Source organism: Xylona heveae (assembly GCF_001619985.1).
Source record: "Xylona heveae TC161 unplaced genomic scaffold L228scaffold_2, whole genome shotgun sequence".
Lineage (NCBI taxonomy): Eukaryota > Fungi > Ascomycota > Xylonomycetes > Xylonales > Xylonaceae > Xylona > Xylona heveae.
The window spans coordinates 1,144,594-1,158,160 of NW_017264194.1; the positions used below are offsets into that span (position 1 = coordinate 1,144,594).

General features: G+C 46.4%; 4 protein-coding genes and 1 non-coding gene across 5 annotated transcripts; 3 read left to right on the forward strand and 2 right to left on the reverse strand.

Moving 5' to 3' along the window:
• The first annotated feature begins 417 nt into the window (after positions 1–417).
• L228DRAFT_t28 lies at positions 418–489 on the forward strand. Its single transcript has one exon. It is a non-coding gene; the product is annotated as a tRNA-Arg (tRNA).
• A 150-nt stretch (positions 490–639) lies between these two features.
• Positions 640–2,401, forward strand: L228DRAFT_258651 (hypothetical protein). Its single transcript, XM_018334099.1, has 5 exons — positions 640–837; positions 919–936; positions 1,091–1,294; positions 1,433–1,522; positions 1,752–2,401. Exons 1-5 carry the CDS (start codon positions 793–795, stop codon positions 2,271–2,273), a joined length of 879 nt encoding a protein of 292 aa, XP_018190750.1. The 5' UTR covers positions 640–792; the 3' UTR covers positions 2,274–2,401.
• Positions 2,402–2,553: 152 nt separating this feature from the next.
• Positions 2,554–4,924, reverse strand: L228DRAFT_265671 (hypothetical protein; the record flags this gene model as incomplete). Its single annotated transcript, XM_018334747.1, has 4 exons — positions 2,554–4,192; positions 4,247–4,356; positions 4,412–4,711; positions 4,781–4,924. The coding sequence occupies 4 exons, from the start codon at positions 4,922–4,924 to the stop codon at positions 2,554–2,556; spliced, it is 2,193 nt and encodes a 730-aa protein (XP_018190751.1).
• Positions 4,925–5,842: 918 nt separating this feature from the next.
• Positions 5,843–7,359, forward strand: L228DRAFT_236318 (mitochondrial matrix Mmp37; the record flags this gene model as incomplete). Its single annotated transcript, XM_018330812.1, has 2 exons — positions 5,843–5,863; positions 5,929–7,359. 2 exons carry the CDS (start codon positions 5,843–5,845, stop codon positions 7,357–7,359), a joined length of 1,452 nt encoding a protein of 483 aa, XP_018190752.1.
• A 203-nt stretch (positions 7,360–7,562) lies between these two features.
• Positions 7,563–13,499, reverse strand: L228DRAFT_63765 (hypothetical protein). Its single transcript, XM_018336789.1, has 12 exons — positions 13,089–13,499; positions 12,634–13,027; positions 12,434–12,586; positions 11,139–12,380; positions 10,699–11,044; positions 9,922–10,649; positions 9,736–9,867; positions 9,242–9,664; positions 9,083–9,186; positions 8,445–9,020; positions 8,095–8,370; positions 7,563–7,999 (listed from the first exon to the last, which is right to left on the reverse strand). Exons 1-12 carry the CDS (start codon positions 13,392–13,394, stop codon positions 7,766–7,768), a joined length of 4,914 nt encoding a protein of 1,637 aa, XP_018190753.1. The 5' UTR covers positions 13,395–13,499; the 3' UTR covers positions 7,563–7,765.
• Positions 13,500–13,567: the final 68 nt, after the last annotated feature.

Below are 13,567 nucleotides of genomic sequence, written 5' to 3' on the forward strand. Positions count from 1 at the left end.
AAAAAAAAAAAAAAAAAGAAAGAAAGACCTGGCAGGAATCCACCTCAATAGCAAAGGCGCTCGATATCTAATATAATATACCCAGTGCATTGCTTCAGCATTGCCCCACACCTTGCTCTTTTGTTGCTTTCCTCTAGCGGTTCATAATCAATAAAAAAGCTTTTCCATGCAGATCATTAGTGCCATCAATTAACTAATGTGCTGTGAAAATATGACTGCAATTTCTTGGAGATGGACTAGGTATCAATGTTTTTGTTAAAGGAATTCCAAATTCGTCCCATTGCCGGAGTTGGGCTTCATGTTACAATCCATCACGACGTCATAGATTTGTTTGGCGACCCTCGACTGTTGTGGATGAGAAACGAAAATTTCTTCACTAGGCTATGTAAATTTTAAATTACCTATATTGTAACAATTGGCCTAATGGCCCAATGGCAAGGCGCTTGACTACGAATCAAGAGATTCCAGGTTCGACCCCTGGTTAGGTCACATGTTTTTTTTTTTTTTTTGCTCATTTGCTTTTTCGATTCTTGATTTCTTTAATGCGCCAGATGGGAAGCAGAATTCCTTTTCTCGATGCTACCATTATGTTTAAACTTTCACAATTTATTTTAGTTTTTATCGTATCCATGGGGTATTAAAAAGGGCTAAGGACAAGCTAATATATGTTTTCAAATGCAACCGATTAAAGATAAGACACAGAATTTATATCTGAAGAAGCATCACTGCTTGTAACATCACTGATCTTAACGTTTTCATTCCGCTCTTCATCAACTGGTGGGCTTCTGTATAATGGATGTTCCTGTGGCGGCCAATGTCCTTGGAGTGACAGGTGCGGTAAGTTTAAGTTCCAGCGTCATGGAAAAAGCATGGGCCATAGTAACTAATTCTCCATTCCGCTATTTCTTCTGGCCTCAGATATGCTGGTCAGTACAAGTAAGCCAACCCTGTTTTGCAGCCAAATGAAAGAGATCCTGAGCAGCCCATAACAATGTTGCCAACGCGGTCTCGTTCTAGCCCTCATCCTTTCCCGACCACCACCCTTGCCTTATTCAAAGCTCCACAAGCTCACTCTGGCCCCAAAATGTAGCTGATCCCCCAAATCATTATCAACTACCGACGGCACAATACCACTGGGTTGCAGCCATCAATGATGATGTTGTGGGCCTGGGCAGGCGTGCCTCTCGGGGTATACAACATCGTCGAGGACTTCAATGTTGCGCTGAAGATACAGCCGCAAATCCTGAGCTTTTTGAGTCTGCTAACCTGGACGCAATGCCATTATTATGAAAAGGTCAGTTCTTGCATTTCCTTGTGGGATATTGGGAACCATTCGTTTCATTTTCTTAAGGCATTTTCCACGGAGAGTTGCGATGTCTATAGGTGCCCAGTTTTAAGAGGTTTACTGATTTTTGCATTGGGCATGAAACAGAAATGGTCTATTCAAAGATGCAGCGCAGTCGTCCTACCAATTGCGCTCTTGATGAGTGGTGTTGAAGCTGGTCTAATTTTCACCTTGAGAGTAAGTGTTCATGCTAATTTACAAACTTATGATGTGGCTTCCCAAGGTGTTTTCCAAAATTTATGACCTCTTTGAGTATCATTCTCATGTTGCGTCTCTGAAAAGATATATACACTCTCCCTAAATCCAAACTTTGTTGAAATAAGACAATGCTCTTGGATTAATGCCGGGATGGAATGCATTTCGTTTATACAGATTTCCACGAAATGTTGCTAAATGTTATGAGCAGTTAGCCAGGGAGCGCGGTTTCTCGCAGCCGATCACCACCATGGCCGTATTAAGCGCAACCCTGCTTGCAGCTGGCGTCTTGCGACATTATGTGGATATCTACAAGCATCGTACTGTGCGTGGGATCAGTTTCATTTTTGTTGGCATTGACGCTGCAGGAGATGTTTTCTCTCTGGTATCGGTGTTTTTTGAGCCGCATTTGAATATTCTTGGCATGGTCATCTATGGCACAGAACTCGTATTGTGGATGGGGATCTTCATCTGTGGCGCTATTTTCAACTTTGCACCATGGGCCAAGAAAAAATACAATTCCTCATCGACGTTAGATCATCGCACCCGTAACACTTCCCCTCGCCAAGAAGGCATGTCTCCTCATGCCAGTTCCGACGCTATTACTGGCATAGACATGGGGTCGCATAGAACAAGGATGGAGCCAGTAACGCTCCACAATCTGCCCTCATCGACATCAGTGTTCAGAACACCGTCATCAGAATTTCGGAATAGAAGAATAGAATCCAGATAGGGAGATAGATCCGAATCAGGAATAGACTGGATTTGATGACAAGTAAACAACCTCTTCTTGACTTGCAATATCAAAAGAAATAATTTTTGGAAAACTTGTGCCGAAAATGCCCAATAATCTGTACATTTGCGTCCGTTGTGTAAGACAATGAAAGAGCCAAACCCAAAGCGCCGCATCCAACACCATTCTGTGACCCTGTGATTACTTTCCCAGGCTCTCCAATCGTAATTCGCGTACCCAATTACAACGCCAATGAAACGCAGGATGTCCTTTACGGCATCTAATCAATGCATTCAATCCCTTCGATCGATCGCAGCGCCTGCATGCCGTGGGATTCGAACATGTTCACCATTCCTTCACACTCGTTCTTCAACTTTTCCTCCGCCTTGCCAGCCTGCACAGAGATCCATTCCTCGACGGTCATCATCTTCTCTGGACCTGTCAAATCGGCTTCGACTCGTTCGAGGGCGTCTTCAACGTTCATGACACCGTCGTTATTGGCCCAAATACCAGGCACTCCTAGTAAAATCTGCTCAATGTCGGCCGGCTTCCAGGGGCGCTCGGTTCTGAGGACTGCGCTGATAGCAGCCTTGCCGCGACGGACAGATGTTGGTGTGCTGGGAGCAAATGCCACACGTGTTCTCTGTGGTGGTTTTGATGATGGGGGTCGGTTTTCGGCATCTGACGAGTGTAAATCATGATGCTCCAGTTCTGACGGATCCGGTGACGGATTGCGCCGGTCGTCAGGAGAGGACAAAATGCGCTCTTCAAGCCTACTAAGTTCTAAACCGGAAGGACTCGCCTGTGAAAGGGGAGCTTGGTCTACCACAGAAGTCGTCTTTTTGGTATCATTTTCGGATGCTGAAACTGCGGGGTGACGATCTTCTGTATTTCTATTTTCAGAGGTATCATTCTGTTGCTGAAGTTGATCCTTTCCTGTGTCAACCTCAGTTGCAAGATGACCTTGTGTTTCAGGCAGAGAGTGCTGCGGATGCATATCCTTTTCTCCGTCACCCAAAAATGCCGAACTTTCTAACTTTTGATCGGTTTTGTGATTTTGACGGACTGATAGTTGATTTGCGTTGTCTAATGTCAAGGGTGACGATCCTTTGGATTTGGTGGAATGTGATCCTGGCGACAAAGAGCGTGGAGGGGTTTTTTTTCCTGATCCATATGGTTGGTCTGGCAGGCTGTCATTCTCTATATTTTTCGTCAAGGTAGGTTTTTCTCTAGGAGAGAAATCCTGCAGATCATCGGGTTCGTCAAGTGCACCACCCTCGCCTGAATGATCTGGAAGAGCAACATCTGAAATATCGGCTGGGTTAGAAGGCGAATCCGCTTGTCGTATGATTGCTGGTGAGGATTGGTGCGGAGAGATTGAATTATGACTTTCCCTTGTAGATCTTCGCTTTGCAGCAGGAAGTGCATCAGGAGTTGCTTCCCTTTCCGACTCTACTGAGGCATGCGGTTCGTCCATGCTCATTTCGTCGCTGGTGCGCTTTTTCAGTCTAGCTGATTGAGGTGGCGTAACAGACGCTTCATTGCCTTGCAAGGTCTCAACCACCCTGTTGGAAATTTCGCTTTGTGCCGGCTTTGAAATGCCGTCTTCGCTGGTTATCGCCTCATCGGAAGGTTTGGTCTTTGCTATAACGGAACCTTTTGAGCCCTTTTTTCGGGATTTCCCTTTTGATGTGGTCTTCGAAGTGGTTGTGCCGGATGAGACAAAGCTGTCGTCTTCGGCGGCTTCCACATCGGTGATTGAAGGTGCTAGTGAGGCGTACGATATGTTGGACTGTATGGATGCACGAGCCGCCTTTGATGCGCGACCTTTTTTAGCACGAGTAGCTGGCTTTGCAGGGGCGGAGAGAGTTGGAAAGGAAAAGAAAGAGCACTCGGGCGATCGACGTTTGTGCTCATTGCTAATTTGGTGATTAATAGCCGGATTCATTGCCGCAAAATTTAGATAGTCTTACTAAGGGTTATCTTTCGGTTCCCAACCGTCCAGACACAAGCCACAGTAAGCGCAGGAAACAAAATCCTCAGATTCGGGGAGCGGACAGTAATACCACCCGGCATCTACCATCTAAGCGTACAACGTCAATAGAGAGCCGACGAAAATGAGGACTAAAACGCTTTACCTTCTCAGTCTTGCAGACCCATCCGCGTTTCTTCTCGTGCGGCCAGCTTCCTTGGAAAGTCGCTTTTCGCGCTTCCTTCAACCTTGACGAGCCTGGATGGTCATCTTTGTCCTCATTATGCTCAGTTTGTCGAGCAACAGCTAGGATGATGGCCCAACCACAATCCGGTGAATGATGGAGGTGTTCCGCCAAAGGATCATCTTCACTTTCCCAGCCATCGAGGGCTTTATGACACAGGAAACAGGCAACATTGTCCGGACTTGACGCTGTTGGGCGGTAGAAGAAGCCAGCTCTAGCAAGCTTTGCGCACGACGAAGTTAGTCCTCAACTTGGGAAAGAAAGCAAAATGCCGACTTGATTTCCGCTCACCTCCGCGGGACTTGGGCTGCTGTGAGGCCAGGTAACCGTCTTTTGCGTTTTTGTATTTGACGCACGCCTCTTTGGAATGGGTTGCGGTGCTGTAAAAGAGTCCAGCCGAGCAGCATAAGTCATCATAGTTTCGGAAAGAGACATGGCCGAGGGGCTCGGGCGCAGGATGCGCCTAGAGTATTAAGGTTGGACAGCTTGTGAAAATTGACTCGAGCTTAGAGCGCAGAACAAGAAAGAGAAGCTCTCTATGATCATGAATCTTTGTTGTGAGATGAGCACAGGAGGGTTGAGAAGTTTTGCACTCGACACGTTGATATTGAATCTCCTTGGGCGGTAAATGCGTCGTCTGTTCTCGTTGTTTGTTGTGGGTGGTGATGCACGGGAAGGTACGACAAGGGTCTCACATTAACGCGCTAACCGAAAATAGATAAGTTCCAGGTCTTTTGCACAACCTGCTCACTTCGCTCGCAGCATTCGCTTGCAGCATTCTTCTTCGGGGCTGTCAGTTGCGCGGCTGGTTACCAACGGTATTCGTACTCCTCCAAACGAGGGAAAGCATTCCATGTTCAGTAGCACTTATTCTTCCCTGAACCAAAACACTGAAGTAAATGAAATGGGTCTAGCGATGTTTGTGAAAATATAGTAAGTGAGAATAGCACAGCATCGGGTTGAATCCACTGGTCCTCAAACGGGCCAAATGCAGATGATGACTAAGCGCGGAGTTCAATCCGAGTTCTTCCCGCCGCGTAAAACGCGCTAATGCCCCCCGGTCAGTTACGGGGAGTTGGAGCGACGAACAAACCGAAAGTGTCGGATCGGCCTTGGACTGTCTAACCGCATGACCAAATCTGCCCTCATCCTTTCGTTCTTGTTCTCCCATTGAACTAATTGTATCATAGCTTTCGCGAATCAATCTCAACCGCCTTCTGCTCATGGCGCACCGCCGTTGGCACTTTGAAAGGCGACTCTCAATTGCCCTCAATCGGTAGTCCTACTTCTCTTACCAATCCCAAATTCTCCGAATACAAAACTCTTCTCCGCCCAACACGGCCCGCTGTCATCATGGCCATTGGGAGGCACCTGGTGGGTCTCGCATGCCATATATTTCATCGAAAGCAGGGACTTACACCTAAATGCTGGCTTTGTAGTTGTTGCGACCTCTACAACCTTCAATTGCTAGCCAATCCCGCTTGCTGGTCCGAGTGGGATCGCCTCTTTCCTCGAATCTTGTAACCATTCCAAGCCGACGAGCTTATACAGCGGGAGCCCGTCTACAGCAAGAAACAAAGCCATCGAGATCGGATGTGGCTCCAGATACGTCTGTATCAAATTGGGATGAAAATCCAAATCTCGATATATCTGCCTTCTCACAATTACCTTCGAGTAATTTTGGTTTCAATCAGCATATGATCATCAATGCTGAATTTAAAGAAGCACTTCGGCAGATACTATGGCAATTTCGAGCCCCGATTCGCTATGCTTTTGCCTATGGCTCCGGAGTATTTCCCCAGAGTAAGGAGGCTGCATCTTCTGGACCGTCTAGCGTACACCCGTCCGCAAGCTCCGCCATAGGTAAGGCTCAATTAGGCGAGGGTAAAATGATCGATTTTATCTTCGGTGTTAGCTACACGCAACATTGGCACTCTCTCAATATTCAGCAGCATCGCGACCATTATTCCGCTCTTGGATCATTAGGATCAGGTATCGTGTCAAGAGTGCAGGATCGTTACGGAGCAGGAGTCTATTTCAACCCGTACGTTACCGTGAATGGCACTTTGATCAAATACGGGGTTGTGAACATTGATACGTTATGTCGCGATTTGAGCGAATGGGATACGCTTTACCTGGCCGGTCGTCTCCACAAGCCAGTCAAGATTCTCCGTGACGATCCCCGAGTACGGCTTGCTAACCAAGTCAATTTGCTCTCCGCGGTTCGGACGGCACTTTTACTACTCCCACCGACATTCACTGAGCATGACCTATACTCCACAATCGCGGGTATCAGCTATATGGGAGACCCGCGTATGTCGCTCCCAACTGAGAATCGCCAGAAAGTCAACAATATTGTGACTAACCAGCTTGCCAACTTTCGTTACCTCTATGCGCCACTGATTGAGAACTTGCCAAACGTTTCTTTCAAAGATCCACGGTGCAGTAGACCTGGATGGGAGGATGATACATCTACGAACGCGTCCCTAGAGCAGGATATGGATCCTTTCAAACGAGGAAATATGGTGCGACGACTGCCAAAGGCGTTCAGAAACAAGCTCTACCTCCAGTATCGACAAAAATTCCGTATTCCCCAGGTTGAGTGGGAACGGATGCAGGAAGAGAGCAACGACGAAGATGCAACGAGGATCAAACGACGTGAAGGCGGCGGTTTCGAGCAGCAAATTGCTGGCGACGAAACAGGCTTGAAAAAGGAAGTGTCTATTGCAATCAAGAATACCATCGCCTGGCCCAGCATGAGCCAATCAGTAAAAAGTTTTCTCACCGCAGGGTTCGCTCGATCATGGAGATATCTGGGAGAAAAGGCGAAGAAATATCGAGACGGAAAAAGGACCAAGAAAATAGAGTAAAATGGCAAACGACAGCATAATTGAAGGATCTTGACATATAGGTAGTTGTTCTTCGTCCTTTTCATTGTTCATAGCATCGTAATCTCTTTGAGCGCGCGGCATTACAACCTTTGAAGCATTGCTGTTGACCGCTAGATGTTGAGTAGGAAAATAACTCGGGCGTTCACGTGGGTAGGGAAGGAAAGGATAGGCGGGTAAATGTATTGGCTGCATGGCCTCAAATGATAAAAAGTATTCAACATGTTCTTCCCAATTTGAGTATTGGAGAAAAAAAAATCAAAACATCAACACAAATCTAGGGGTTCTCTTCCCCGCCGAAAGTAATTCTCGTTACTTTTACATTGTTGAACTGTTGCCATCTTCGAACAGATATAACCGATTTGTACCACGTTCCAATTGTACGCTATCAACTGTAATTGAAGGAGTTTCGACAGAGAGGGCAACTGGAGCTGTTGCTACTCTTAAACCATTTATAGAGACACAAGGAATGGAAAAGATTCTTGCAGGTGCCGCATCTTTTGCTTGGAAGCTGTTTATCAGCGCTGATGATGCTGTAGCAGATCGCGCATTCTGTCTGGCCACGAAGCGCCCCAACAACATTCTTTTTCCACGCCGTGAGTCCATCAATAAGATTACCATTCTAGAAATCGCACGGCGAAAAGAGTTAGTGCAAATGCTCATTGTAAAAAGCCCTTTAGTGTTAGGGAGAAGCAAGCAGAATTTGGTCGAACGTACCGAAAAGGTGATGACGCCTTGGGTAGTCAGGAGCCAGCTCCGCCAACGTTTCTCGTCGACACCAACTCTATTCAAGCCCTCGACGGACGCACCGCGCAATGGATAAGCCCCAGGAAGCCTGATGACGATCTGCATATTCTGTTCGTCAATTTCGTAGCTAGCGGTAACTTCTCGTGCCTTCTCGGACACTTTGACCTGCAGTTGCTCTTCAGAATCTTGATGAGTAATCCATTGATTGACTGTGAGCAACTCGTCCGCGATCACAGATGGAGAAATCTTTCAAAGGGGAATACAGATTAGTTTATTTCCTTCATCGCTCATTGTTGAGTGAAGTTTTGCGAGCTACTCACATATTTCTCAGTCCAGGCTTCAACAGACGGACCTTTTTGCCGACTCTTACAATCTATCCACCACGCTTTGGTGAGGGACGGAACATATTTCAGGCATTCATATAGAAGGTGAATCAACATCCACTGCGTATCTCGTTTCAGAGTTTCCTCTAAACCAGGCGTGTACGACTTGATATCAAATTTGGAAGCGTCCACGGGCTTTCCTTCTGCGTGGCCGAGACAGTCCGTTGCAAAATTTAGCAGACCGCTTAGGTAGCCCCCATCTTTTATATTCTCAACATAGCTCATTTTCACTTTGTATGAAGAATTCGTGAAATGGTCGAAAACGAGAATCCAGCTGAATAGGTAGCCGCGTAGGTGAATTGACGTTCCGTGATCGATGCTATGATCTTCCAAAGATATCAATGTAGGCGGCTGGAGGACAAGAGACAGGAGCTCCTCCGGAAGGCGAGCATCTTTCTCTTCAAGAGCGGCATCGAATGACACCCTTTCCTGATTTCGAGGAATCCCACTATGAAGAATGTCAAAGGCAATTCGCTGTATGGATCCAGATTCGGCGTAAAGCAATGGAAAGATCTAATAATAAGTTAGCTCCAAGCAACATTCGTCTATAGAAAAGCCTTATGGAGGTAATTTACTTCTTCGACCTCAGTATCAAGAGATGTAACTGGCAATTTGGATATTTGCCGAGCAAGAAGCTCGTTCACGATGGTCAAAGGTTGATGAAAATCATCCGAAAGCGCTTGCATTCAATTTAGCATGATACTCTGTGACTGCGCGCAGAGTAGCGCACTTACATTGCGACTGTTTCAGAAGATTGATAAGACCTCTGGATAGTTCTTTGCTATTACCTATCCATGCATCCTCTAAATCATCGTTTGACTCATCTCCGAGCAAAGATCGCAGAGCTGAGAGTAATTTGAGAGAAGAATGGATGGTCGCTAATCTCGAGCTATCAGCAAGAGATTTCGACGCCGACCAAATCTGAGCAAGCGTGTCTAGGATTTGTGACCAATGAGAGCCATAGATTCCTTTGATAAAAGGTAGTATGACTGTGAATGATCTAAATATCTCAGCATCTACCGAAAGAGATGTTGAGGGCAGCTGAAGGTATTCTATGAGGTGCTTGATAAAAAATACCAAGCGCTGTTGCGGAATCCCTTCAACGACGTCGGTGTGATGTATAAGAATTGAATTAAGTATCAAAAGAAGTCTGAGACCTGCTCACACAAAATAGAGATTAGTGATCGTCATTTGTCACCAGATCCGCGTTGCTGGGTATTTGACCTACCTTCAAAGGTCTCCTTTTCGAAATTATGACCTGTCAAATTTGCAATAAGCTGGTTGCAGAGTCTTCCAGAGCCGCCGCAGCTACATATAGGCCGTTGAAAGCTTATCAACACAGCCAGGAGCTTGAAGGTATCTATCCATTCTCAGGTGAGCAAAAGCAGTAAGGCGGGAGCAGGGTATAAAATACCTTCTTTCGATTGTGCGAGATTCCGCAGGATGTCTTCCCAGCGCACATTTTCCTCGAGATCACGATCGAATTGTTGGACTATATCAGACTTGATGAGACAGAACGCTTTGGCGTTCAAGAAGGCTGATGTCGACAATCCAGCTGCGCCTGAAAAGAGCTTGTCTTGCTGAGAGTTTTCCAAGCTGGCACTGAAAAGGCTGCTGACATCAGTTGAATAATCGAAAGTTTTCGTCGTGTTAGCCATAAGAGACTTAGTTTCGGAAATGAAGCCGAGGATTTCTGCCTCAATATCTTGGCCGCTTTGAGTCCACAAGTTGTTTACACCGAAGACGCTGAGGTTGTCATCAGCCAACTGGACAACATGAGCCAGCCAACGATAAGTCTCGTCCCGTAGATCCGCATCAACAAATTTCAGAATGTCTGACGCCTTTAATACATTTGTGGAATAAAACGCTATCCTCAATGCCGTGGAATAGCCGTTGATGTCCCGAGGTAGTGACTTTGTCTGGCTAACAAAGCCTGGTGCATGATCACTTTGTATCATATGCATCGCACTGCCAAATAGATCGGTGATAGCAAGGGATGGATCTGGCGGAATACTCAAAAAAGGGTTCAAGGCGGCTTCCCATTGCGCGGTGTTCGGCAGCAACTGCTTCGCTACGGTTGCATTTTCACCTTTGGAAGTCTGGGTCAAGAGCCCCACTGCTCGTTCAACAAGTGACTCGATCCTAGAACAGTCAGGATGTACCACTCATCATGATAAACGGGGAAACTGACGAAACCGATGCCAGTCTTGTTTCGTCAAAGGCATCTTGTATAATGGCGAGCGAGGATATGTTCGACGAGATTGGCTGGGAAGACTGAGAGATGGTATTCTCCACCAGACTGTTCACTTTCGAAGCTCGGTGAGATATCTCCTCGTCCGTTGACTCTGCCAGAAAAAGCAGATTGGATAGTAGTATCGGTCCATTCTTTGAGCGGATGAATGATTTGATGTAATCTCCATTCGTCCTTGCTACTAATTCAACTCCTTCCAAAGTCGAAAGAGCCTTTGATTCTAATGAGAGCGCATTGACCATTTCGGACAATAGGTCGTCAGTCATACTGGTTGATATAGCGAAGCCTAAAATCTGCGTTAGGTTCGGATATCCTATGGCCTACCAAGATGTGGAGCAGTGAAATTCTATCCATCACGATTTGGGATTTGAAAGGCTCACCTGAGAGTCCGATTGCTTGATTGACAAGTTGCCACTGCGCAATTTCGCCCTCTACTGCCTGTCGCATGCTGTTTTGGATTAAATCGTCCAGACGCTCGTCGACACCAGCAATTATCTCTGGTCTTGATCTTAATGCAGACAGGAGATTCCGTAATACTTCAAATCTTTCGCGCGAGTTCTGTGCATCAAGTGTTGCCTTGAGGGCGCTCTGCCAGGCTTGCTTAGCACATTCCAAATTCATGCAAGCAGTGAGGGTTTTTAGAACCATCGCTGATGAGGGAGAAAATAGGAGCGATGATAAATCTCGTTCGAGAAAGGTAGTCAAGGCCTCGCGACCTTCCAGCGACTGAAGTATGAGATCAAGAGAGAAGTGCACAGCGGCATATACGACGGCGGCAGCTCCATAAGGTTTACCATTTCTTGATGTGACCGTCTCAATTGCTCCCTTCAAGATGAGTTCCGTCGTTCTAGAGAAAACCTGAATGTCGTATGCCTCAAGGGAAACCTGCCCCAAATTAGCGGCTTGCAGAGCAAATAATCTGTTTCCTTGCTTCGCCACCGCATCCTGTGATTGAGTATACTCTTTAGACTGTTCGGGTTGGGAAATTTTGACATCTTGGAGTACTGTTTCGGCTAGAGCTGTCCATTCTGCCTCAAAAATATGAACCGCAATATCCATTTCGAGTTGATGACACAATTTGAAGCCGTTTAAACAGATTGTAAGACCCGAATTTCCAATCGACCACTTCGGCTGCTCTGGCATCGGTCTAACATACTCTCTGAATATAGGCAGTAGCCTGCTGGTAAGAAGAGCACATTTTTCTTCCTTGTGTTCCATCAAGTTGAAAAGCCGAGCTATTAGAGAAAAATAGGCTGCCCAGGCAGTTGTCAGGTCGCTTGGGTGCTCTTCTCTTCGATTTATTCCTTCTAAAAGAGCATCGAGAATGGCTTCTGCTTCTGCAAGACGCGAAGGCATCACACTGCTTGGGAGACCCTCGAAGAGAAGCATGATCTTCTCCCAAACCCGTGATCCGCCACCTTGTGAGCCTTTCTTTAAAAAGCCACTTAATCTAGTTATTGCTGGCTTTTTATCGTTATAGTATTCGGTCCAAATTTCAGGCAGACTCTTTGTCAAACACGACAATGCCTCAACGTATTCATAAGCAGAGCCAAGTTGGTCGGTTCGCAGGGCCTTGGACAGTAAAGAGTAGCTTATAGCTTTAAGATTTTCCGAGATGGTTTCTATAATTGCTAAGCACATTGTGTCAGATCGCAAAGAAGCGGCGAGTACAGACCTCTCTGCTTTTCCACGCATGTCTGAAGCAGTTTATACGATGCCTTTCGTACACTGGGATCACCGTGAGAGGCAAAGCTCCAAAGCTGGTTGTCCCTGAGCAGCTCCTCAAGAGTGACTTGATCTTTAAGAGGTGCTGCTGAATCAATCTGCGCTGTTCCATGTTAGCGTATGCCGCAATATACAGGGTTATTCACCAACATAGCAGCTCCGTTAACAACGCAATACTTGTCGCAACTACTCTTGCATATTTGCCCTCCGCTTCATCGGGGCTGACGGTACGCTCATCGCTAAGGCTATGGACAGTTTCTCGCAGGATGGCGTCTCGAGAATATTCGAGGATTGACTGCTGATAAATCTTCCAAACAGCACGAAATTTCTCTGTAGAATTGAAAACAAGTCTTAGAGAATCCTGCGCAGCACGGGCGACCTGCTTATCGTTGTCATAGAGTCCTGCAAGCCAAGAGCCAGCAACATTTGGCATATACTTTGCAAGTCTCTTCCCGCATGATGATGCAATTTGGCCTTGGAGGCAATGCGCAAGTTGGCGCACTCGTCGTGAGTTATCTATGGATGTACGGGGGTATAAATTGATCTGCGGGAGAATATTGATTACTACATGGCCATATATACACAGTTTGCGCATTAGCACGCACCCAGGCTACCAGGACAGCTTCCTCAACACCACCCGCCTCCTTCGTTATGACATGGGACAGAAGTTCATCAAGTGCTTTTGCTTTCGTGGTGCTGTCCTTCTTGTTTAAATTTTTGAAAGCCACCACTACATTCGGTTCTGAAACATCAGATAAGTCCGGGGGCTCGGAAATATAGGAAAGTGTTGAGGAAGAAGATCCAAAGACTGAGGATGAGCGAAATCCAGCACCAAAAGAGCCCGGCGGGCCGAAAGCGCCTGAAGTTGCTCGATTGCTGCTGGCTTGGACCTTGAATTGCCGCTTGCTCATATTCGAGAGATTGACTTCCCAAAGCAGTCGATCCCGCTAGGGAGTCCCATAGAAGGGTCAAAAAGGAAAAATAAAATGGTTTCAAGAGCAATCGAGAAGTAGAGGTAGTTTCCCTCGTTCCTCAATTTCGAAAGTTAGGGTGTCGTTATTCTTACACCCAGTTGCTTACCCTG